A 26,553-nucleotide genomic window follows, 5' to 3' on the forward strand; every position below is an offset into this window, starting at 1 on the left:
TTATGTACCTATGCTATAAAAACTGCCTATTTCAGGTTTCCCTTTCCCAGTCACTAGTCTATCATCTAAACACGAACTATACCATCTAAATTCAAAACAAGTTAGCATTTCTCTACAAAACAAGGAGAATGACCTCAGTCCAAAAAAAAATCTTTATGTTCCTTTATTGGAGCAAGATCCTGACCGTACAGTGATGTATTTACTACTAAACAGAGACCTGTGCAGAAGTTACATACTATCCATCTAGACAGGCTTTGGTTACACTTTCCCTATTGATTGGATAATTCCATTTATAAACCTTTATACATCAAAAAGCTTTGAATTTGACCAGGCTGTCCATTAATTCATCTCTGAAAAAAGTGGCACTTAATTTCAGCTATATTGTACAGCATTAAAAAGCGTATGCATTAGGGAGCGTCTCACCATTATTCTGTGCACAATGGCACCGTGCAGACAAGGGTTCTTCATCCCACCCAGATTCAGGCACGTGAGAGCTTTATGCTCTCTTAATACCTGGGGCTTAAGAGACGAAAGTACTCCTAACCACCACCATGAGCTTCTCAGAGTCCATCTTCTTGGCTGCACTTTATCGTGCCAAAGACATGACAGCAACTGTTCCATGTGTAACTTGGCATTGGAGCAACAGGTCTGTGTGATGGTGGCGGCAGGCGATGTTATCTAGATAAAGGCCCATTTTTTAAAAAATGCCAATTTGAGATAAAAACCAAGGGTACAATTCAGAACTCAAGTTTTGAGTTTTTAGTATCCCAAGTAACATGAGTATTTTCAGAAATGAATGGCAGCAAATTATACCCACGTTTCTCAGCTATGGAAACATTAAGACATTGATTTAAATACCTTTACTCAATCCACATAGCCCTGAGGTCATCCTGCAAAGTGCGTATCAAAAAATACGAAGTTAGGGAGGCAAAGTTTGACAATGATGTTATTATACAAGTCAAACTTGGAAGTCTTATCAAGTATATCTGTTCTGAGAGAAAAGCATCAAATCCTTTGTGTACACATTTAGTTTTATTGTAACAAAGCAACTTGTACACTTTTAACGTTTAAAACTGAGCATCTTTTCCTTTCCAGTGAAAACAAAAAAAGAAAATTTAAAAATAAACAAACAAAATTACAATAGAGAATGTCAATTCCGAATGAGATCCTACAGGTTCTGCTGATTCTCCCATAGAGTGGCAGGGCTCAAGTCATCATTAGGAAGAGAATTTTATTTTAAAAGTGTCATCTTAAACTGCAAGGATGTCTGTTAAACATCACAATTAAACATGCCAAAGGAGAAGCCATGTTGTCAAAATGCCCACTTAACCCACCCAAACATCTCAAACCCACCCTTTTGCTGACCTTCTATACCCCATTTTTTTAAGTTTTTTTTTCTTTTTTTTAAACAAGAGAAAGTAGACAGGTACATGTTGGTAAATGCTAACTGTCCATATTCACATAGAGACACAGTGTAATCTCTGAGCCCAATATACAGAGAAAGGAGGAAAAAAGCTAGAATTCTATGCACTACTACACAGGGGCCTAGCCCCCTCCAGCTTCCAGCAGAGTGAAGGGAGAAGGTTTTCTTTTTTCCCACAGAGCACGGTGGTGATGTTGATTCCATACAGTTTTTGTTGAGACAGGAAGGGATAAAAACAAATTTAGAACAGAAAGGTGTGGAAATTCTTTTCCCATCGTATTCTGCGCAAGATATTTTCCCCCAAAATAAGTTGAGAACATTGGTGTTGAGAAAAGAGACCTCAAGAACAGAGCGACTGAGCACAAGAAGGGGGGGAAAAAAAAAAAAGACTGCAACTTGCTCCCAGGGACTGGAGAAAATTTTTTAAAAAAAAAAGAAAGGAAAAAAAAAAAAAAGGTTGGAATCCATCAGTGTTGTATTAGTCATCTTCTCCTTCATCATCCTGAAAAGAAGAAGTGGGCAGTTAATTTTCAAGACCAATTCTAACAGAACTTTAACTCTTGTATGGAAGGCCAATGAAACCCAGGGAACATGAGGACATTATGCACTGGGGTATCAATTCTGAGACTGTATTAATTCACATCAGATAAAGACTGATGGACCCAAAATACCATTTCAGATTAATTAGCACTAACCAAATTGTCAGGTATATTTTCGACCAAACAATCCAAAATAAAACCAATCTATCCTAATTTGACTGTTTTAAGAAATCTGTGATTTGGCGGGGTGCCAGTGGCTCACACCTGTAACTCTTAACTACTCAGGGAGCAGAGAGGAGGATCTCAGTTCCAACCCAGCTCCAGCAAAGTTCGAGACCCTATCTCAAAAAATCTTCACAAAAAGGGGCTTGGTGGAGTGGCTCAAGGTAGGCCCTGAGGCTCAAATTCCAGTACCGCCAAAAAGAAAGAGACCGATCTATAGCTTGGGCTCAATATGGTAGCACATACCTTTCTAATCTAGGCCCCTATAATCCCAGCAATGCTGGGTGGCATAGGAACATAGGAGGATCCTAGTCTGAAGCAGCTGGTAGCAAATCTGGTATCTAAAGCAAAAATGGACTGGGGGCATGGGTCTAGTAGTAGGGCACAAGCATTAGGACTTGATTTCAAACTACATCACTGGGAGGGGAAAAAAAAGGGAAGAAAATCTTTGGACCAGGGATGGTAGCTTAGGGGCAAAGCGCTTACCTAGGATGATTGAGGCCCTGGGTTCCATGTCCGGAACCACACATACACACAAAAAGCCAGGTAGGTAGTTTGTCCACAACATGCAAAACTCTTATTTCTGATATATTGTTGAAACTGACCAGCTGTACTATCCACTTTTTTTTTTAAGTAAGCAATGGCTAGGTGAAGACAAGCTTTTGTAATTACAAAAACTAACTAGAAGCAGGGAACTACTATAGCAAATACCTATAATTCCAGGATCTTGATTTCAAGGCCAGTGTGGCCAGTCTCAAAAAACAATAGAATAGCTGGGCGCCAGTGGGGCCTATAATCCTCGCTACTCTGAGGGCAGAGAACAGGAGGATCAAGGTTTAAAGTCAGCCCTCAGCATATAGTTCATTGAGACCCTAACCTGAAAATACCCAACACAAAACAGAGCTGGTGGAGTGGGGTCAAGTGGTAGAGTACAAGCCTAGCAAGCGTGAAGCCCTGAGCTCAAACCTTAGTACTGCCAAAAAAATCAAAAACCAAGAAACAGCCATGCACCAGTGGCTCACTGCTGTAATCCTAGCTACCCAGGAGGCAAAGATCAGGAGGACTGTGTTTGAAGCCAGCCCAGGCAAATCTCAAAAATACCCAACATAAAACCAGAAAAGCAAAACTAATAAAATCATTAATATAAAGGTACTTAGTAAACATCTTGTACACAAATCCAGTGTTGTATCAGTTCCATTACATTTTATGTAAATCCTCAAAATATGGTGAAATCTGATCTTTGGGGCATAGTCAATTTACCTCTCCTTCCTCCCCTTCATCATCATCTTCATCTTCTTCACCTTCATCCTCATCCCCTTCCTCATCAATGTCTTCTAATCCTTCTTCTTCTTCATCATCATCATCGTCTTCTTCTCCTTCTCCTTCTTCATCATCCATATCAGGAACCTTTAAAACACCAAGGTAGCTTAAAAAAATTATTTTTTTTTTTTTGCACATAAATGATACCAGTACCACCTCAACTAAGTAAATACTCTTAACTCACCAAGTAGTACTGCAATGGATTTGGCCAAATATCATCTTTGATGACCTCTCCTAACTCATCTGCGCCAGCATCAGAATGGTCAGTAAACCAGGTAAAGAAGCTCTCTGGTTCTTCATGCTGTCGCTTTCTGCTGGCTTTATTCTGTGTTTGACTGGAGCGTTTCGTCAAATCCTAAATGAAAAAATAAGAGAATTTTTTATGTCAAACCTCAGCAATATCTAAACCCCTACAATTTAAAAAGTTATCAAGATATCCCACTTTTTTTGGCCGGGGTGGGGGGGGTGGGACACTAAGGCTTAAACTCAGGGCCTACACCTTGAGCCACTCTATCAGCCCTTTTTTGTGATTTTTTTTTTTCAAGATAGGGAAGGCCCTCAAACTTTGATCCTCCTGATCTCTGCCTTCTAAGTAGCTAGGATGACAGGTATGAGCCACCAGCACCCAACAAGACATCCCTCTTAAAAAAATAAAATCGGTATTTTCACTGATGTCTAAAAACAATAAAATGTACAGTGAGCAAAGAAAAGTTTTACACAAATCTTTTCCAAAAGACAGGTATAGACTGCATTAGGCTTTTTCTTAAAATAAGATCTACTTCAACATTTTGATAGCATTACATACTATGGGGAGGCATGGTGGCACATGTCTACAATCCCAGATATTCAGAAGACAATCATAAGAGTCATGGAGGTCTAAGTCTAACCCTGACAATGTTTAGCACCAGACCCTCTCTGAAAAACAAATGAAAAGCCAAAGTATTGAGGATATGACTCAAATGGTACAGCAGCTGTCTACCAAGCACAAAGTCCTCAGTTCAGTTCCCAGTATCACGAGGTACAGCCAAAGAAATATATTAAATTATTACTACATATATTTATGTATCTTATGTCTTAAAACACATAAACCCAATTTTGGTAAGTGGCAAACTCAATCACCAATGTAGAAATCACAAAGATTTAGCTCACTTTTGTGTGTGTGTGTGTGAGAGAGAGAGAGAGAGAGAGAGAGAGAGAGAGAGAAACAAACACTGGGGTTTGAACTCAGGTCTTCAAGCTTGCGAAGCAGGAGCTCTACTGCATGAGCCATGCATCCAGTCCATTTTGCTCAGGTTATTTTGGAGATGGGGGGGGGTTTGTCAATAACTATTTCCCTAAGCTATCAATGAATGGGGATCCTCCCGATCTCAACACTCCCAAGTAGCTGGAATTACAGGCATGAGCCATAGTTGCCTGGTTTACTTCAACTCTTAAACAAACCTGTAATAGTGGCACTAATGAGAGCTCTAAGATAATGAATTTTCCCTCCACACATTGAAATTTGTATTTTAAGGCTTTGCATTTAACTAACACATTACCAAAGAACCAAGTACTGATTAAGTGATTCAACTAAACCAAAATATACAAGATGATATTTTTGCCCAACAATTCCTAAAAGCATACCTTTCCCGATTTCCATTTGATTTCAGTGGACTTTGAAGATGGATCACCACTCTCATTCAGATGAAATTCTTTGGAGAGAACTTTATTTTCGAAGTAAGGATTTTCATCAAAATACTATTTTTAAAAAATGGATTAGAAGTTAATACAAACAGTTCTTCTTACCAAAGTTCAAATTAATTTCCAGTGGCAAACAAGATCATGGTACTTACAAAATCTATTCTGTAACCTGATTTTATATCTTCAAATTCTGTCACTTCAACTCTGGTCAAATAATGCAGCGCCTCCTCATCTTCCTCCCCAAGCAGTGCAGACACTAGACCAGTAAATTGTAGCTCAATTAAAGTTTGAACAGGCAAACATTAACTTCAGTGATCCCTCTTAATTTTCCAAATTTAGTGAACATCTTTGATTTAATAAACCCATTATTAAAAAGAGAATGTCAAGTTGTCCAGTGTCAGAGCTGCATTATCTTCTTAAGCAAGTAAACTGAGCTCCCAAGTCTCTTCAAAACCTGAAAGTCTTTGCCCCTCACTGATTTTCAAGTCCTCACTAAGGTTCCTCCCTTCTTTAACAAATAGAATTGCTACATCCTTTAATAATGCCCTACCTACAACATACCTTGTGGATGGTTGACAAATGTTGTTACCCAAAAATTTGGGATTTTGGCGATCAATTCTGACCTCTTCTGAAAAAATGGTTGGCGGAGTTTATTATATTTCTGTTCTACTTTCAAAATCTCCTCACTGGCTTGTTCATTAAGTCTGAAGCAAATGAAAAATACATGTTGATAATGGTTATTTGACAGATAAGGAGGCTGAAGTAGTAGAGCACTTGCCTAGTAAGCCCAAGTTCAAACCCCAGTATTGGGCCCCCCCCCCCCCGAAAAAAGAGACTACAGAGTATACATTTATTTTCATTTACTTCAGGACTGCACAAAACACCTATTTCTAATAACTGAGTCATGGAGTTTATAACTAGGGACTCAGTTAAAACTAACACATCAACTCTATCTGCTTTCCCAACCAAGCACTCAAAACAGAGTAATTCTTTAAAGTTCCCAAACTGAACATTCTGGTAACATTGTATATTTACTTAATCTACTCTGTTTTCAAGCAGTCTCCAAATCAGTCTCCCTCAATCTGGAATTCTAAATAAAGTTGTTAATTAAGTAACAAAATTATAAGACAAGTTAGAACAAGTAATACTGATGCCAGGACACTGGTTCTGGAGAGGGTGTTTGAAATTGAACCCAGGGCCTTACAAGTATCAGGTTCATGTTTGAACATTGAGCAACATTCCCAGCCTTGATGCTATAAACTTAAAATGATCAGAAGTCCTCCTCTGCCAGAGAACTACTTGTAGTCTTTAAAACCAAACCCAGGCTGTAGTCCCAATACTTGGGTGGCTAACAGTCATGGTGTGAGCACAGAAATTGAGAGACCAGCCTGGGCAACATGGGGAGACCCCACCTCATATAAAAAAAATTTTTAAAACGCAATCATTCCTTCAGTGTACAGTCTATGTACTTTCACCAAAATCTTCCTGTGGCCGTACCAATTTTACCGAAGGGGAAAAAAAAAAAAAATCCACTGGATCTATATAATGTTGCCAATCAAGATGTAATCCTTTCCCCTTAGTGAATATTCATTTCAGAAAACTTCTCTAAATCATGAAAACTTTACCTGTCTATTTCATTTTGTACTTCATCAATATGTTCAATTGCTTCTTGCTGTTCTTTTTCTGCAAAAAAAAGGAAGCATAAGACTCAACACTAATTATAACAAACTAGTCTTCCTGACATTAAGAAACACTTTGAAATGAAAACTGTAACAGTAAAGCTGTTAAAAAAAAAAAAAGTGCCTACTACAAGGCATGCTCTCCACGTGTTCAAGCATACAGTTGACAAATTACTTTTTCATTGAGACCATTCACAAATCACGGTATCTACTAAGCTATTTAGAACATTTTTTACTGTATCACTTTTAAAAATTCCATCACAAAAGACTAGAGTCCTGTCGCCTGTATTATAAAAGGTGAAGAACACCCTTGTTGAGAAATTCTGTGTTCAGTGCCTATCCCATTAAACATCTGCATAGAACCGTGCAAGCTGCTAACTAGAATAAGGAAACCAATCTGTGACATTAACACACGTTATTAGGACCCTACTACCTATCTCAGTGGCGACCTCCTTTCCTAAAGTTGAAGATTCTGCTTTATCCATTCCAGTGAATATACCAGCACGTACCGACCTACAGTAAGGGACTAGATCGCCTACACCATCGGAAACACTCCGCTTTGCCCGCTTAGAACATGAAGCCTCGGATTCCAATCTGCCCTTACTCCAACCCAGCCCAGACAGGCCGATCTCCTTCCCGGGGGTTCCCGCACGGTCTGGGAGCAGCACACTCCCAGGAACTTACTAAGAGGTCAGAAAAGTAGAAGCACGAGAGGGGAAGAGAGAAGGAAAGGGGGTGTGCTCCTAGTAGGTGCCCTTTTGTCCCGCAAGGACTGCGAACCCTAGGAAGCCAAGTGGGCGTGAAGGGGCCCGACCGCGCGGCTCATTTCCGGTAAGGATGGCGGCGTAGGGGTTCGGCAGCCCCCCGCAGAGACCGCCTTCGCCGGGCCGGCCAGGCGCCCGGGGGGGGGGGCCACCGAGGACTCTCCGCGCGGCCGTCCCACGTGGGGACGGCGCCGGGCCGGCCCGAGCATCCTCCCGCCGCCCCAGGCCCGGCCGGCCGCGTGCTCCCCGCGCCCCCACCCCGCGCCAGCTGGGCGCCCCCTTAGCCGAGGCCGGGACCCGCACCGGGCGGAAGCGCCGGGGGCCGAGCGAGGAGGAGCGCGGCGCGGGAGGCCGGGCGCGGGGCCGCGTCCGGCCGCACCATGTGGCGGCGGCGGCTGATGGGAGCGAGGCATCATGGCGGAGCACAATAAAGAGAGGCTTCTCGGGAGGGAGGAGGGAGGGGGAGGAGAGCGAGGGAGGGGGGAGAAGGGGGGGTCTCCTCCGCCCGCGCCTCGCAGGCCGCAGCGCCCCCGCCTCGCCGCGCAGCCTGCCCGCCGCCACGGCGCCACCCAGGCCCCCGGCCCCGCCGCGCACAAAAAAGGGCGCCGAGCCCGCGGCCCCCGCCCGGCCGCGTTCCCCTCCACGGCGCCCCCCGCGCGCGCGCGCGCGCGCGCCCGCAGCCCCGCCGCCGCCGGCTGCGGCCCGGGCCGGCGGCGAAGATGGCGGCGCGGCCGGCCCCCGCCTCGCCCGCTCCTCACCTGAGGTCTCGTCGGCCCCGTCGTGGTTGGAGTTGAGCTCCTTTTTACTGACTTTGGCCGCCGGCGCCGACATGGTGCTGCTCCGCGGTCGGGGGGGGAGTGGGGAGGGGGAGAGAAGGGAAGGCGAAGGGGGCGGGCAGGCGGCTGCCCCTCACGCCACACGCGCGGGCGCCCGCTCGGTCCGGCCGCCTCCTCCCGGCGCTCAGCTCGCTCTCTCGCCCACCCCCTCGCTCGCTCGCTCGCTCGCGCTGCCCTCGCGGCCTGACGATGAGGGAGGGGCTGGGGGCGGCGTGCCGTGCCCCGGCCGGGGCTCCTGCTTGCGGAGGGGAGGCGGTGGCAGCGGCGGGCGGCTGGGCTCCCTCACTCGCGCTCCGCGCTCCGGCTTGCTGCTCGCTCTCCCCGAGCCGCCTCCTCCTCCACCTCCTCCTCACGGCGAGGGGCGGGCGGCAGGGCGCAGGCGCGCCAGGCCCCGCGCGCACGCCCCGCCCCCGGCCGGAGAGGCTCGCGACGCCTCCCTATTGGCTGGGGCTCCGGACGAGGGGGCGGAGCCGCGACGAGGAGACACAGGGCCTGGCGAAGAGGCGGGAGGAAGGAACGCCGCGACGTACGGGCCGGCCCCCCGCGCCGCGCTCCCCTCCCCCGCTTTCCCCTTCTCCAGCCCGACCCGGGACATTTGCGCGCGTCGGGCGCGCGGCGGCCCGAGGGGCGGGGCTTTGCCGAGCCGCGCGCCGCCCCTCTCCCCTAGGCCTATGCGTCACGTGGTGGCAGAGCGGCTTCCCCTCGCCAGAAGGAACCCGGCGCTGGAAAGGGGTGTTCTCTGCCCCCCTGAAAGTGCAGGCCTCGTAGTAACCTGGCTTCACAGGCGAGCCTGGAAATACACCCGTCCCGGGTTCTGTGCCCTGAACACGGCTGGGGATCTGGGCGCCTCCCTCTACATGGGAAGGTGACACCTCCATCCTATTTTTCTGGATGGGGAGGAAGCTCGGGCTGCCTTGCACAGCCCAAAGCAGTCCAGTCCGCTCCCAGGGCCATTTCTTGGCTTTAGTTGAAGCCCTGCCCGGGAGGCTGTGTACCCTTGAGCAAGTCCAGTTGCCTTCTCTCTCTGGACCCACCTAAGTTATGAAATAATAACCATCGTAAGGTGTTCCACTTTATCAAGGCCAGTAGTGAAGTCCTCTGAAGGCAGGTCCTTCTGGCCCAACTCAATGCCTAGTGCTCCCAAGAAACCATGCCGAGAGCCGGAGTGCAGTCCCAGCAGACATCGGAAGCAAGCCCTGGGATGTGACAGACACTAGGTTCCTTGCACATCAGAGCGGAACCAGGCCTGCAAGATATGCTTAAGAGGCAAAGCCCGGAACCACTATTTAGGGTTAAGACGTTTGTTTAAGTACTGCTTTCTAGGGACTGGAGGTGTGGCTGAAGTGATAGAGCGCATGTGCAATACGAAAGCCCTGAGTTCAAATCGCAGTCCCATCAAAAGTAAGTACTGCTTTCCAGCTAATGAAGATGTGGGATGAACCATACCAGCTTACTCTCTTCAGGGCCCTAACCCATGGTTTAGGTAAACCTAGATCTCTCGGAGGGGTGTTGGTAACCAGTTAGGGATTACCTTCCAGCACTCTCATTTTACTACCAGTTCTCTTTTTCTTTTCTTTTTGAGGTACTAGGCTACTACAAGTTCTTAAAGTGCCAGTAGTGGCTTTAATATTCAAAACAGTCCATAAAGGGAACGGTCCGTGGTGAGAGAATACAGATGTCTTCTTGGAACTCTCCTCCAAACCCAGAAATTCATCTTAGCCTTCCCTACAATTGAGTAGAGCTCCATTCATATCCATTTCACTTATCAGACTTTACTTATTTACTTACATAGGGTCTCCCTATGTAGCCCAGGCTTGCCTGGAATTTCATTTCATTTCTTTTTTTTTTTTTGGTAGTAGGGTTTAAACTCAGAGCCTACACTTTAAGACACTCCACCAGCCCTTTTTCTGTGATGGGTTTTTTTTAAATAAGGTCTCAAGAACTATTTGCCTGGGCTGGCTTTGAACTGTGATCCTACTGATCTCTTCCTCCTCAGTAGCTAGGATTACAAGTGTGAGCCAGTGGTGCCCAGCTTGGCTGGAATTTGAGATCCTCCTGCCTCTGCCTCCCAAGTGCTAGGATTACAGGCATTTGCCATGATGCACAATTCTGGACAGGCTTTTTAAAGGAAGAATTATTAACACCAGTCATAAATTGGTTTGGTGGGTTGGTAAAGGTTCTACATCCACGTCCCAGTGGAAAAAAGAAAATAACTGGGCACAGGTGGCTCACAGCTGTAATCCTAGCTACTCAGGAGGCAGAGATCTGGAGGATCATGGTTTGAAGCCAGCCCAGACAAATAGTTCTCAAGACCCTAGCTTGAAAATACCCAACATAGGGGCTGGTGGAATGGCTTAAGTAAGAGCACCTACTAAGGAAATGTGAGACCCTGAGTTCAAATCCCCGTGCCATCAAAAAAAAAGAAAGAAAATGCCCAACATTAAAAAAAAAAAAGGGCTGGTAGAGGCTCAAGGTGCAGACCTGAGTTCAAGCCCCCAGTACTGAAAAAGAAAAAGAAAAACCCCTGTTTGTAGCATTTTTTAAATTTCAGTGATTTAAATACTTTTATCATAGCCAATTTTATAAATGAATGCTGTAATGGCACTGAATAGAGTTGCAATTAGAGCCAGGCTGGTTGTGTACACCTGCAATTCCAGCACCAGGAAGACTGAAGTAGGAGGATCAAAGCCAACCTGCTATGTAAAGGTCCTGTCTCAAAATACAAAAACAAAATCCACCATCAGCTCTTGTGAACAGTCCTTCTCTGACACAGCACTGGAGCATGTATCATGAGCCACAGGCTATGATAACTACCTGGACCTTGTGCATGGTAGACAAATGCTCTTTGAGGTCCAGCCCCAAATTTAACCTTTATTTTATTTTATTTTATTTTATTTTATGGCAGTACTGGGGATCAAACTCAGGGCCTCACGCTAACTAGGCAGGAGCTCTTCCACTTGAGCCATGCCCCCAGTCATTTTTGCTTTGGAGATTTTTGAGGTTTGCCCAGACCAGCTTATTTATTTCACATAGCTGGGATGATAAGCACATCACACTGCACAGTTTATTGGCTGAGATGGGGTCTTGAGACTATTTTGCCTGGCTGGCCTTGAACCTCGGGCCTCTGGATCTTTGCCTCCTAAATAGATAGGATTATATAGGCTTGTTCTTGGCTCAAACTGGAATTTTTTTTTTTTTTTTTTTTTTTTGGTGGAAGTGGGGTTTGAACTCAGGACTCCACCACTTGAGCCACACCTCCAGTCCATTTTGCTCTGGTTATTTTGGAGATGGGAGTATTGACTCACCTCTGTCCTCCCAATCTAAGCCTCCCAAATAGCTAGGATTACAGCTCCTACTCCAAATTGAACTTTTTATGCAGCAGGAGAACCAAGATTCTAAACCAGAGTTTTCCTTTTTGGTGGTGGCGCTGGGAATGAAGTCCCAGGGCCTCAGCATGCAGGGCAAGTGCTCTAGCCCTTAGGCCGTGCCTCCAGCTTGTAATGCCTTCTGCTTAGCCAGTGGGCTTCAATTCCAGGCTCCCTTGTCACCCTCCGGCAACCTCTCCTAGCCACCCTGCTCCTCTGACTGACATTTTTTAAGATGACTGCAAGGAGCGCACTAGGACATGGAAGAGAAAGAGAAAGCAAAAAGGCAAGAGATCCAGTAAACAAGGGAGGGGCATGGGCACGGCCTGGGTATTTCAGGCACTCTGAGCTTCCGTGCTCTCTTCCCCCTTCAACAGCAGCAGCTCATCAAGCTCTCCCCAGCCTTTCACTTCTCTCTCAGAATTCTTTTCCTCACTTCCTTTGAAGAGAGAACCCCACAGCCAGAAGGACTGCAGCAGAGATGCTGAATGGGAATCTGAGCTAGGATAGCCTTGAGCTCTGCCCACTCCCACAGTTCCCCTTAGCCTCTTTCCCATCTGTAAAAGGGGGCTCAGCAACACATGCTACTTTCATAGGACTGACGACAGAGAAGTACTGGACACAGTGCCCGGCAGGTCATCAGTACCCACTGAGCAACACGAGCATCAGAGAGAAGTTGTACCCTCCAATCCTTTCTGGTCGGAATATTTCTCCCCGGAAGGTAAGTGGAAGGAGACCAGGAGGACTCGCTCACAATTTTGCTAATCACAAGAGGGAAGGAAGAACTAGCACGGCACCAGTGACTCACACCTGTAATCCTATCTACTCAGGAGGCAGAGATCAGGATGATGGAGGTTCGAAGCCAGCCTTGGAAAATATCCTACACAAAATAGGGCTGGTGGAGTGGCTCAAGTGGTAGAGAGCCTGCCTAGCAAGAGGGAAAGAAGTTACCACCCATCTCAAGAAGACTGATAACACTAGTAATGCCAATTACTATCTTAAAGTGCTTTACTTAGATTTAGGTCTCAGCAAGCGTGAGATAATAGGACCTATTGCACCCATTTTACAGAAAAGGAAACAAGTACAAATTAGTCACCTGCCTAACAAGGTAATTTCAGACTCTGGGAGTACCACAGTGAGATATTAACTGGCAGGTCTCTGCATCCCGTTAGGAAGCAAAGGAGTGAGACCGGTACAGCAAAACAAGGCCCCAGAAGAGGACTCTGCAATGAGTGATTCTTCTACAAGTGAGACCCGCCCTCAGCCAAGTTGGCACTTTCTGTCTTGTACCAACCGGAGAAGGCCCCCACTACATCCCCACTCTTTGGGAGACACCTAATTGAGAACAGTCAACTCTATGTCTGAGAAACACAGCCCTCGCCTCCAAATTTAACCATCCAACCCAGGGCGGGGGGTGGGAGTGGGGGTGGTGGAAACAAGCATGAAACCAAGGATTTGAATGTAATGACGCAAGTGACAAGACAAGATGGTACTTCCAGGATAGAAGGGCTCCTGATGCAAAGGGAGTGAGGGTCAGAGGGCAATACCTTCAAGTGTCTCTTCCCCAGGGCTGTGCACAGTAGGTCAGAGATTCTGGCAGAGGGAAAGTGGGCATCCAAGCCTCTGTGGGGCAAGAATGGAGCTCAGGAAGTGAGGAGAGGTTAAGGGTGCCAGAGCGAAGCCTCCACGTGGGGAGTGTGAGTGTGAACCTGGAGTGGTCGGAGGGACCTGGTGGGCAGGATGTCAGTCTGTACCTTGGAGGGCTTTTAAGCCTGGGATGGAAGGGGAAGGAAGCTGAAAGCCAGAAGGAGAGGTGGTAGTAACTCAGGCTGGAGTCATGGGCTGGAGGCAGCAGCAGCATAAAACAGAGAGGTGACCAGATCACAAGAGGGATGATAAAGGCTGAACCCCAAGGGCTCTAGATTTGGCTGGGTATGGAGGGATGAAGGGGAGACCTCAGACTGGCAGGTGGTGCCAGTTGCCAAGACAAGTTGCCCCAGAGGAGGAAGTTTTGGGGCTATGAGGCAGGCTCAGCGTCAGCGTGGGACTGGGGGGCCAGAGGAGCTCCCCTCCCTGTACACCGTCTCCCAGTTCTGCACCTTAAGGGTCTCCCTTCACATCAACCTAATCCACCCACCCATGCTTAAAGCTCCTCTGGCAAGTTGGGGGCATCACACTCAGGAAGGATTGGGTAGCTGGGTGCTGGTGGCCCACGCCTGTGATCCTAGCTAGTCAGGAGGCAGAGATCAGGAAGATGGTGGTTCGAAGCCCGCCCAGGCAAATAGTTCACAAGACCCTATCTCAAAGAAACCTGTCACAAAAAAAGGGCTGTTGGAGTGGCTCAAGCAGTTAATACTGCCCGCTTGGCAAGTGTGTGGCCCTGAGTTCAAACTCCAGTACCACCAAAAGAAAAAGAAAGAGAGGATTGAGGAAAAAGAAAATCAGACTCAATCCTTGCAAAGTTCTTAAATCCCTAATGAAATGTAGTTCAGGGACTCACCTTCCTTCAGCAAGCCTGGAGAGGCCGTGATATCAGCTGGCCTTGGGGCAGGAGCCTGTCGAGGTCTCTTCAGTTGAGGCAGCAGTGAAGATTGGCGTTTGGGAGCCATGACACCAGGAAAATACAAGAAGCAGACCAAGGAGCCTCCCAGATGAGCAGAGGAAGGTCAGAGAACCGACACAGCCCCAGGCGCTGGGGTTAAATCTGCCCTGAGCCACCCTGCCCTCGGGATATTTACATGACAGTGGGACCCCCTTGCCCCACACCCCTACCCCCAGCTTGCTTACCCTCCCTCCAATCAAGATAAATTGCTTTGAGTCTCTTTCTCTGTAGGGCCACTTTGGCTTTGGGGGAGGGTTGTCCTCATGGTTCCGTGCTTTTTAAACCCCATCTACACTTGAAACAGTAACAGCCACCCATTTCCCATTCCTAAGTCCCCTCAGCAGCAATCTGGCCTCCAAAGAGAACTTATCTTTTCTTTCTTTCTATTTTTTTTTTGTGTGTATGTGATTGGTCTCCAAAAGACTTTAAATAAGTACTGTTGCCTCACCTCAGCCTTGAACATTCTTCAGATATCCCCACCCCCTCTCCTATGTCCTACTGACTACTTCCCAGCCTCCAGATCCCAGCTTGGAGGGATAGATGAACAGCCAAAAAGAATTGCCAATCAAGAAGTACAAAAATAGAGGGCGCCGGTGGCTCATGCCTGTAATCCTAGCTACTCAGGAGGAAGAGATCGGGAGGACTGAGGTTTGAAGCCAGTCCAGGCAAATAGTTTGCGAGACCCTATCTCAAAAAAATGCATCACAAAAAAAGAATTGTAAAAATGGGGTATATGGGAGGAGGGGACTGCAACAAGACTTGTAACATCCATTCATTCTTCATTTATTTCAGAAAAGCAAAGAGGTTAAGCGTTAGAGGAATATTTTGTGTGTGTGTGGTGTTGGGAAGGGGAGCTATGGCAGCCCAGGCTAAGTTAACACTACCACATGCAACCCCCTCTGACGCTACAAGGACCTTTACAGGGTATGAGTTCTGACTTTTTGGGCAGGTCAGATAATTACAATGAGCAAGCGTAAGGTGTAGCTCAGTAGTAGAATGTGTGCCTAGCACTCCAAGACTCTGAGCACCACAAAAAAATAAAACATAATAAACCTGGTGCCAGTTGCCAGTGTTCACACCTGTAATCCTAGCTGCTTGGGAGGTTAACATCTGGAGGATCAGTTTCAAGTCAGCCTGGACAAATAGTTTAGGAGACCCCATCTCCAAAATAACCAGAACAAGTGAGGAACCAGTGGTATACCTCTTTAATCCTAGCTACTCAGGAGGCAGAGTTCATGAGGATTGAGGTTCAAAGCTAGCCCAGACAAATCATTCAAGAGACCCTATTTCAAAAATACCCAACCCCAAAACAGGGTCGAGAAGTGGCTCACGTGGTAGTGTCTGCCCAGGAAGTGTGAGGTCTTGAGTTCAAACCCCAATACTACCAAAAAAAGAAAATGAAAATAAAGGAATGTTATAATCAGGAAAATAAGGGAATATAATCAGGAAAATAAGGGAACTACAGCTCACCCAGAAAGATGGGAATAGTGGACGGGGAGGGTGAAGGAAGGAGATGAAGGTGATGATATATGTAGATGGACTTCATATACCTGTGTGCAACAGAACTAAAAAACCTCTTGCAATTGCTTTAAGTGGGGTGGGGAGGGGGCTGACGGGGAGAGACAATGGGGGCAATGTAAATAATATACAATATAAGTCTAACTGGAATTGTCACTATGAATCCCCCATCTCATGAATATATCCCAGTAAAAAAATTTTTTAATAAAAAAATAGAAAGATGAGAATGAAGACTACAAACATAATGTCGAGTGAAAGGAGACACAAAATAATAAATCCTGTGTGATTTCATTTGTATAAAGTGCAAAACTAGTCTATGCTGTCAGAAGTCCAGGGTGAGGGTAGCCTTGCCTTGGAGGTATGGAGGAGGGATGTCACTGAAAGGGGACATTGTGAACTGCTGGGGTCCTGGTGGTGTTGAGGTTTTGGATGGGGGCTTGCTACACCGGTATGTTTGGTTTGTTTCATTTGTGGTGTTGGAGATGGAACCTAGGACCTCGTACATACACTAGGGAGTATTCTACCACTGAGCCACGCCCCAGCTGTGAATTTATATCTGAACCCCATGTTTGCTGGATGTTTGATTTTTCCTTTTTTTCTTGTGGTACCGGTTTTTGAACTCAGGGCCTCACACTTGCTAGGCAGGCACTCTACCTCTTGAGCCTCTCCACCAGCCCTTTTTTGTGATTATTTTTTTCGAGATAGGGTCTCAAGAACTATTTGCCCAGGCTGGTTTCAAACCTCGATCCTCCCAATCTCTGCCTCCTGAGTAAACAGAATTACAGGGGTGAGCCAGCGGCACCGAAGCCTGTTTATTTGTTTTTGTTTTGTATGCTTTTGGGGTTTTTTTGTATGCTTTTGGGGTTTTTTTTTGAGACCAGATTTTCACTATGTTATTCTAGCTGGAATCAAATATGTGGGCTCAAGTGATTCCCCTCCCTCAGCCTCCAGAGGGCTGGGACTACAGGCATGCCCCACAATGCCCAGCTTTAAGCATTTTAAACAGTTTGTGTACAAAATAAAGTATGTCTTCATACTGCTTTCAGCCTACAGGCTATGAGTTTGCAACTCATGAAACAGGATAATGAATTTCTTGCTTTCTTTTTCCCTGTACATTGTGCCCCATTAACTACCCTTTTTTTTTTTTTTTTTTTCATGGCTAGGGTTTGAACTCAGGGCCTAATGCTTGCTAGGCAGGTGCTCTACCATTTGAGCCACTCCACCAGCCCTCATTACCCTTTAACCAAAGTTAATCTTAGGCAAAAGCCAAAGATATCAATGCCCATAAAAAGCTGATCTCTGTGTCAAGTATGGTGGTTCACATCTATTATCCCAGCTACTCAAGAGGCAGAGATGAGGAGGATTACAGTTTGAGACCAGCCTGGGCAAAAAGTTAGGAGACTCCATTTCAGCAAACAAGTTAGGCATAATGGTGCACTTTGTAATCCCAGCTTCTTAGGAGGCATAGATAGGAGGATCACAGTCAGAGGCCAGGCCCAGACAAAAACTTGAGATCTTGGAAGAAAAATGACTAAAGAAAAAAAGGGTTGGTGTGTGGTTCAAGTGGTAGAGCACCTGCCTAGCAAGCTCTAGGCCCTGAGTTCAAATCCCAGTATTACCACTACCACCAACAACAAAGCCAGGTGTCAGTGGCTCATGCCTGTAATACTAGCTACTCAGGAGGCAGAGATCAGGAGGATCTTGGTTTGAAGCCAGCCCTGGGAAATGAATTCACAAGATCCTATCTTGAAAATACCTAACACAAAAAGGGCTGGTGCAGTGGCATAAGGTGTAGGCCCTGAGCTCAAACCCCACACCGCCCCCCCCCAAAAAAAAAGAAAGAAAAAGTAAGCTGTCTGATGGAAAAGGTGGAGGATTCACAATCACTTTCTCCTCTGCTTTTTTTATTTTATTGCATTTTATTTATTTATTTTATTTATTTATTTTGGTGAGGGGGCTTGAACTCAGGGCCTACACCCTGAGCCACTCCACCTGCCATTTTTTTTTTGTGATGGATTTTTTTCCAGATAGGGTCTCTTGGAATTATTTGCTCAGGCTGGCTTTGAACTTTGATTCTCCTTATCACTGCCTCCTGAGTAGCTGGGATTACAGGTGTGAGCCAAGAACACCAGCCCCTAAATTCTTTATGAGCTTCTGAGGGACTCTGGGCTTCTTCTAGCCCCTTGGACAGTGCCAGGATTCTGGTTTTATAGCTGACCAATTCGGGTATGAGAGAAGTGATTATGCAGGGAATAACTGATTATTAATGAGATCCCCAGATCCTGGATTCTCCCCCTCACAGGGGTGTACATTCTTCCAGCTAAACTCCAGTGTTCGCATCCCTAAAACATGATAGCATATCCTTCGTTTCATTGTAAGATCACCTAGAGGATTTTCTGTTTTTCTCTCTCTCTTTTTGTGATATTGAGGTTTGAACTCAGGGTCTTTCCAGGTTTCCAGGGAGGCAGTCTACCACTTGAGCCACTCTTCCCGCAGCTATTTTTATGTTGTGTATTTTTGAGATAGGGTCTTGTGAACTATTTGCCGGAGCTGGCTTTGAACCATGGTCCTCCTGATCTCTGTGATCACACCTGATCAGGTGTGAGCCACCAGTGCCCGGCAAGTATTTTCAATGTTGGGTTCAACAGATCCCCAGTCACAGATTTCTACAGCATCAGCCGAGGATGCTTCTGGAAGGTGAGCAACACCTTCTTACAGCAGCCAGAGCAAAAATACCCATAGTGGGGGACTGGCCAGTTGCTACAAAGAAGGGGTAAAAGTGGAGCACTATAAGACAAATGTGAATTAGAACAACCCCAGATTCCCTTTTTTATACCAGTGAAATGATGATTCAGGTGTGACAAAACTGACGGGAACCTTGTCCTGTGAAGTTGAAGAATGAAAGTCACAGACAATGGGGTGAGCAGAAAGAGTAGGGTTTTATTAGGAAACAAGAAGCAAAAGAACTGCCTGGGAGGGGGTTCAGAAAGTCCAAGCCCCTGAAAAATGTTACAGTGTACCCCCACTACAACAATAATATGCTTATTAAAAAATAATAAAGTTGCCGGTGCCTGTGGCTCACACCTGTAATCTAGCTACTCAGGAGGCAGAGATCAGGAGGATCGCGGTTCAAAGCCAGCTTGGGCAAATAGTTCAAGAAACCCTATCTCAAAAATACCCAGCACAAAACAGGGCTGGTGGAGTGGCTCAAGGTGAAAGCCCTGAGTTCAAGCCCCAGTATCACAATAAATAAATAAATAAATAAATAAATGCAAAAAATCCTTTTCAGTTAAATTATGGCTATAATTATGTTGAGATTATATAATATATAATTATGGAGATTCCTAAGGGTTAAAGCAAATAGTGAGTATTGTGGCCCTATAGGGTTTCATCTGCGCATTTGAGTATTAGGCCCAAATTTTGTCCTAATAGGAAGTGTATCCATTTAAGCTAGTATGACTTAGGAAACCCTCTGACTTGTTATGGTAAGTTATGTTGTTCTTATTATTTCCCCACCACCAAAAACTCACATTAGCTTCCTCAACCTCATATTCCGTCCAGTTACCCCATGGTTTCCATCCCAGGGTAAGAGTTGAAAGGGAAGATCATTGTTGCAGCACCTGCTGGACAAGGACTTGAGGAAAGGCCCCTCAGGGTTGGTGCTTATGAAGCAGATCCAAAAGTTACTGTGTTGGTGTTCATGATTCCCATGGGGGAGAGGAGATTTTTTGGATTCCATGATCCATATAGGATCACAGGGCATGGGTCGGCCAACAATACCTTGGGCAGTATCCTTGGGCTGGCTGTAAGTTGTAAAGTAGAACCCGTGATAGGAGGCAAAGGTGTTGATCAATTTCCCCGTGGGGGAATGGCAAAGGAGGCCACTGATTATGTGTTCCTCCTCAGGACAGAGCCAGCAGTCAGACTGATCGGTTGGTTAGGCCACCCAACTAAAGGGTTTGAGTGGATTAGATAGTGCTTTGGTAGGCAAAAGAATAATTAGACATGATGAGGATGTGACAACTAGAAAAAGTAGCACTAGACAAGACCCAGGCATATAGGTGTACAGGTACACAGGTACACAGGTGGATTTGAAGTGGGGTAAAGCCCATTAAAGGTCTGTGGTACCAAAGAAGTTAGGAAACACTATTTATAACAGACTAATTTAGGAACACCAAAGTGGTTGAAACTATTTGGAAAAATGTGTGGAGTGAGTTTAAATCAAAAGAAGCTCCCTCCTGTGCTGGTGGATGGCTCAAGTGGTAGAGCACCTGCCTAGTAAGCATGAGGCCCTGAGTTCAAACCCCAGAACCACCAGAAAAAAAAAAAAAGGTTCCAGCATGCAAGTATGAAAGGAAAATAGGTAATTTTTCTGTCAGAGTCCACTCAGGACACAGAGTATAATTCTATCCCAAAAACCAAGAGGACAATTCCCAATGGGATAAGCAGACAATAGGGAGTTCCATCCATTACTTACCTTGAGGTGGAGGGGAGCTGGTGTCCTTTTGAACAGTAACTTGAGGTCCTCTAGGGGTTCACATGAATAGGAGCTGAGGGCCTCCTCCTCTCCTTCACTCCTCAGTTTGACCTGGGAATGGTGAATCCAGGGGTCTATCCCTGTCACCTTTACAGCCATTGGGGTGGACAGAATTCTAGGCCCATTCCAGGAAGGATTTAAAGGGGGGTAAGAAATGGCAAAGACTTGGAGTCTTTGCTTCTATTTCCTGCATTCTCCCCCCACCTATATTTTATCCTGTTATACTAAAATAAACTCTTGCTAAAACTTTCAAAATAAAAAAATAGAAAATAAAAAATAAAAGGGAAAGAAAGAAATGGCAAAGACTTGACCAGTACTAAGTCTCCTGAGGACCACTTTCCCTGGGACACACCTCAGATCACTGCTGCAAAATCTGTTGCAATTTAGCTGGGCCGTGACGTATTTTAATTGCTCGAGATCTACCAAGATCATTGGTGAGGAACGGGCATCCATATAACATATTATATGGACTTAATCCTGAAGTCTGGGAGGTGTTTCTGATTCTCAACAAGGCCATTGGGAGTAGGCTAGGACAAGGAAGGTGAATCTCTTGTGTCAGTTTCCTGAGGTGCCTCTCCAGCTCATTAACCTTTTCTGCCTTCCTTGAGGACTGGGGTCTGCAGGTACAGCAGATTGAGTTCCTAATGCCTCAGAAACTTCTTGGGTGACAGCTGCTTCAGAGGAACATACAGTATATCACTTTGTAGATTCCTAGGAAGTTCAAATCTAGGGATTATCTCAGAGACCAAGACTTTTACTATGTCTGCTGCATTCTTGGTTCTGCAGGGAAAGAGTTCAACACAGTTGGTGAAGTTAGCTACCCAGACCAAGAGGTTCTGGATCCTCTCGACTTTGGCATGGGAGTGAAACCTGCCAGTCTTCCCCAGGGTAGCTGGTGTCCCTTTATGTTGTATGCCGGGGTGGGGGTGGGGAGCTATTTTTCTATTAGAATTTTTTTCTGGCACATCTCCCATGTCCTAATCACCTGTTGGACTGTTCTCTGGAGACTCTTGCCTGTAAATAACTTCTGGGCCATTTGATATGTTTTGTCTTTGTCCAAGTGGGAGGCTTGCTGGAGGGTTTTTATAATTTTCCACTGATTAGCCTGTGTTAGAAGTAGTTTTCCCTCCTCTGTAGCCACCCTAAAGGATGAGGGGTGTGTGCTTGAGATAGGGTCCATTCCTTCTTTGCAGGGATGTGTTGGGGTTTACTGTCCTTTAAAGACCACCCCAGACCAAAGGGGCTCTGTGCCCTCAGGTACCAAAGACCTTCTGGCTGCTGCCTTAGCATCTGAGTCAGCTCACCTATCCCTTTAGCTGCTGCATCAGCCCCTTCCGATGACTCCTGCAGTCTTGACGGCCACTTCAGGAGGAAGGTAGACTATTTCCCTATTATATTTGATGGGAGATCCGGTGGCTGTCAGAAAGTGTCTTTCCCTCCAGATGGCAGCGTGCACATGGAGAATGACAAAGGCACGTTTGGAACTGGTATAAATATTAATTCTCTTTCCTTTGCTGAGTTCCAGAAACCAAGTGAGAGCTATAAGTTCAGCCAGTAGCACACTGGTGCCAAGAGGGAGAGGTGAGTGGGGAGAAAGGGGGGGGATGGGGGAGTAAAGAGGTAAAAAAAAAAAGAGGGAGAGGTGAGCTCTCAGTGATAGTCCCTGTGGTCACCACGGACCCCTTGCTCCATAAAGGAACTCCCATCTGTGAAGAGAACTAAGTGTGGATTTTCTATGGGGATTTTCTTTACATCTTCCCTAGCTGTCTGTTGTACTACCTGTTCACCATCATGCTCCATTCCCCTTTTCTCCTCCGGGAGGAAGGTAGTAGGATTTAAAGATGAACAACTCTTCAGTTGGATAGCCGGTCCCTCCAAGTGGAAGGGTCTGATATCTGAGGCACCATGGACTGTCCCTAGAAGTAAGTAACCCTGTCACATCGAGGGGTGCAAATGTGATTAAAGCCCTTCCTGAAGTTAGTTTGGCTGATTCAAGAATTAGGACGGCCTTGGCCCCATGGCCCGAAGGCAGGCTGGCCATCCCTTTGTGAGTAGGTCCAATTCTGTGCTCAAGTATCCTGTAGGTTGTTGGGTGGGTCCTTGAGTCTGGGTTAAGACTCCTAAAGTGATCTCCTTCCACTCATGGACATACAAATTGAAAGTCTGTCCAGTGGGGGCCTGCTTAAGTGGGTCAAAAGCTGATTGCTAGTCAGGTCCCCATTCTTACAGAACCCCATTATTCCCCAAAATCCTCTTAACTGCTGAGTGTCCTGGGGTGGGGAGATAACAGATTTTATTCTTTCCTCCCCCAATGTTCAGGTCCCTCTCATTATTAACCCTAAGTATTTGACAGAATTTTGGCAGAACTGCACTTTGGTTTTGGACATTTTATACCCTTTTTTCTGCCAGAAAGTTAAGTAGAGCTCTGGTTCCCTTCTGTGAAATTTCTTCTGTTGGGGACACAGAGAAGAATATCATCTACATATTGGATGACTTTTATCTGAGGATGGCTAAAGTGGAACAAATCCTGTGCCAGGACTTGCCCAAATAAATGTGGAGCATCTCTAAAACCCTGAGGCAGAACGGTTCATGTCAGCTGGGCGGACTGGTCAAAGGGATCCTCAAATGCAAACAAAAACTGAGAATCAGGGTGCAAGGGAATACAAAAGGAAACTCTTTTAAGTTCAGCACCATGAGCCAATCAGAATCTTCAGCAATTTGAACAACAGAGCATGAGTTGAAGACCTTTAGATGTATAGGAAGCACTATTTAATTTATTAACCAGAGATCTTGTACTAATTTCCATTCTCCATTTGGTTCCTCTCTCCCAAGACAGGAGTGTTGCAGGGCTACTGCAGGGGCTCTGTGACTTTATCTAAGATATTTAACAGGCCTGTGACTTTACCTATTATAGCTCGTAGTCCCTTTTTTACCTATGGTCTTAGACGATGCTATCTTTGGTAGGGGAAAGTTGTGGGATCTTTGAGCTGAATTTTAACAGTAGTTGCTCCAATTGCCCTACCTATCTTCCCTTGCGTGCTCAGGCCAAGGGAGTTTCCTCAGGACCTTGTGTGACCAGTCATTTAGTAGGGCTTTGTCCTACTCAGTCTTGCATAATGCAGTGGAAAAAATGTCTATGCCTCCAGTGATCTATCTACAGGGTCATTTGGACTCCAGGTCGATCCATCACAGGGTACTGCCCGACTTTCAGTGGGGAAGTAAGCGTTTCCACTTCCCACTAAATTAGTTAGTGCTAATAGTCGGGCTTCCTGTTAGAGGAGGAACATATTATAACTGATGGTGCCATCAGTCCTCTTGGGATTGGAGAGTTACAAAGGAGAAGATGCTAGCTACTCAGGAGGCAGAGATCAGGAGGATCACGGTTTGAGGACAGTCCAGGCAAATAGTTTTCCAGACCCTATCTTGAAAAAAAACCATCACAAAAATAGGGCTGGTAGAGCGGTTTGAAGTATAGGCCCTGAATTCAAACTCCAGTATGGCAAAAAAAAGTGAGCATCTGTTAAGAAGTTGAATATGATTGATGTACTTTCTATACAAGAATGAATGTAGAATATTTAAACTTGTTGAAATCACCATAAGAAGGGGACTAAGGTAGAAAGGAGAAAGGAAGGGATGAATCAATTTGGGATATAATACATATATACATGGAAATGTCACTGTGAAACTTCCTGTATCACTATCTTAAACAAGCAAATTTTGTCTTTTTTCAAAAACTGAAGCCAATGAAGAGATGGGGTAGAAAGGAGAATGATGGTCGGGGTTAATTCAACTATGACATATTGTTAAGAACTGTAAATATCACAATATACCACTGTACAACAATAATTGTTTAAAAGTCTCATTTGGGGAAAAAATGGAGGACAGGAAAATAAAACAGGGTTGGCAATGGTGGGGGGGATATAAGGAGAAGGCGTAGGAGGGTGAATATTGGTGGAAATACTAGGCACTCATGCATGAAAATGGAAAAATGAGACCTGTGGAGACCATTCAAAGAAGGGGGGCTGGCAGAGTGGCTCAAGTGAAAAATGCCTGCCTAGTAGGCGTGAGGCCCAGCGTTCAAACCGTAGTACCGCCAAAAAAAAAAAAAAAATCAATCAATAAATATAGTTTAATGATACACAGAAAAATGCTTTTCTGCTGCCAGGTGCAGGTAGCTACCATCTGTAATCCTACCTACTCAGGAGGCAGAGATCAGAAGGACAGAGGTTCAAAGCCAGCCCTATCTGAAAATATCCATCACAAAAAAAAATTTTTTTTAAGTTTATAAAAAGGCAGGGGGGCTGGTGGAGTGGCTCAGGTGGTGAGAGCAAGCATGAGGTCCTGAGTTCAAGCCCCAGTGCCTCCACAAAAAGAAAGGGGGGGGGGTAAAGAAGAATGAAGGAAGTGTTGAATTCGACTATGATACACTGTGAGAACTTTTGTAAATGTCACAATGACATTAAAAAAAAAAGTGAGGATCTAAGGGACAAAGGTTGAAGCCCGATGCAACAAAGGCGGGGGTGCATGGGAGTGACGGACATGGCAGAGAGTGAAAAGAAAGAATCCTCTACCTCTGGGGACTAACGGTGGCCTCGGTCCCGGCCCGGGCTTGAGCCGAAGCCTCAGGTTCCGGGGCTCACCGGGTGAGGGCGCCCTCCGCCGTCCCGCGGGCCGAGCGTCCCAGGCCCACCCGTGCTCGCAGCGCGGCGTCCGCGGGTTCTGGGTGAGACCCGCTCCCTGCCCTAGAGCAGGTAGAGTCATGAAAGGGAAACTGAGGCATCCGAGATGACGGGGTTTTGGAAAGACCCCAGCAAGAGTTCCTCCGCGTCTTACGACCTGCGCCGCCTGTAATCCTGGCTACGCAGGAGGCAGAGAGCTGGAGGACCGCGGTTCGAAGCCACCCCGGGCAAATAGTGCGTGAGACCCTATCTCGAAAATACCCATCACAAACAAAGGACTGGTGGAGTGGCTCAAGATGCAGGCCCTGAGTTCCAGCCCCGGTACCACAAAAAAAAAAAAAAAAAAAAGCCCTAATTGCTTTTTCTTTTTCTGAGCGACCGAGTCCCGAATTGTGATGGATCCTTTTGGATACTAACATGTTTGGAAGGAGGGTTTGGAAAATTAAGCGATAGACCATTGTTCCAGACTTACTCTCCACGTAGGATCCCGGACTGAGCGCCCAGAAATGAGAGGGTATTCGGGGTGACAAAGCTTCGGACACTGTCCCCACAATGGGTGAACAAAGGCCAGGCTGTTGTCACCCAGAAGAAGCAAAAGAACCCCTGGCGCAAGGGACCTCAGAAAGACTATAGCGCTCCAGGCTCTTTTGTTTGGGGGTTTTAATAAAGATTTTCATTTCCTGGTTGAAGTAAATCTGGGCGTGTCCCCAGGCTGTTGGTCCATTCCTGGGACACCTGTCCTCATCAGCCCGTGCGCATGGCAGGGACACTGGGCACATCCCCCTTTCTCCTCGCAGTTGGCTCTGGGGTCCACTCACAAGTCTAGCACCATATCAGGGCAAAGATCAGTGTCTTGGCCGTCTCAAGGCTAGGGCCAGCGGTCTCAAGACTCCCCACATCCTGTTTGTCTATACCAACCTTCATTGAGTTCCCCATCCCCTAACCTGCCTAGCTGGCCACCAACTCCTAGCCTCTCGCCAGCTGCACTGAAGATCCAAAAGTCAGTCAATGCCCTGCCTGGGTGAGTGAAGCTGAGGCTCACTGCTTGAGAGGTGGCAGCTTAAGTGGACACAGTCCCTTGGAAGGTAACTTAGCCATCAGGTCATCTACCAAAAGTGCAAGAGCACATCTGACCCAGAAGTTCCCCTTGTCAGATTCGCTGTGAGGGGAGGAGGCAGCACCTGAGCAAGGCAACTCAGGGGCCATAGCTCCTAAAAGCAAACCATCAGAAACAACCCAACAACTTCTCTAGGCTTCTGGGAACCAGAAACACTCAAGGGCAATGAGCACAAACAGAAAGATGTCCAAGTGAAAAAAGTAAGTCCAAATCCACTTGGTCACTAGGTGGCCACTGTGTCAGGGGTGGGGGAGGGTAGAGATGATAGGCTG

General features: G+C 46.2%; 1 protein-coding gene, 1 long non-coding RNA gene and 1 other non-coding gene across 4 annotated transcripts; 2 read left to right on the plus strand and 1 right to left on the minus strand.

Moving 5' to 3' along the window:
• Nucleotides 1-138: 138 nt before the first annotated feature.
• Set (SET nuclear proto-oncogene) lies at nucleotides 139-14,452 on the minus strand. Of its 2 annotated transcripts, none has more exons than XM_074053078.1 (8): nucleotides 14,329-14,452; nucleotides 6,810-6,867; nucleotides 5,746-5,888; nucleotides 5,337-5,440; nucleotides 5,128-5,241; nucleotides 3,689-3,859; nucleotides 3,445-3,591; nucleotides 139-1,925 (listed from the first exon to the last, which is right to left on the minus strand). In XM_074053078.1, exons 1-8 carry the CDS (start codon nucleotides 14,435-14,437, stop codon nucleotides 1,902-1,904), a joined length of 870 nt encoding a protein of 289 aa, XP_073909179.1. In that variant the 5' UTR covers nucleotides 14,438-14,452; the 3' UTR covers nucleotides 139-1,901. The 2 variants fall into 2 exon arrangements, with proteins under 2 accessions (XP_073909179.1, XP_020008525.1); XM_020152936.2 differs by lacking the exon at nucleotides 14,329-14,452 and adding an exon at nucleotides 8,386-8,826.
• Nucleotides 9,059-14,385, plus strand: LOC141415800 (uncharacterized). The gene is made up of 3 exons (XR_012440766.1): nucleotides 9,059-9,864; nucleotides 12,425-12,549; nucleotides 13,001-14,385. It is a non-coding gene; the product is annotated as an uncharacterized lncRNA (long non-coding RNA).
• Nucleotides 14,453-20,192: 5,740 nt separating the features above from the next.
• Nucleotides 20,193-20,266, plus strand: Trnat-agu (transfer RNA threonine (anticodon AGU)). The gene has a single exon. It is a non-coding gene; the product is annotated as a tRNA-Thr (tRNA).
• The last annotated feature ends 6,287 nt before the right edge of the window (nucleotides 20,267-26,553 follow it).

The sequence above is a fragment of the Castor canadensis genome, chromosome 13 (genome assembly GCF_047511655.1).
Source record: "Castor canadensis chromosome 13, mCasCan1.hap1v2, whole genome shotgun sequence".
NCBI lineage: Eukaryota > Metazoa > Chordata > Mammalia > Rodentia > Castoridae > Castor > Castor canadensis.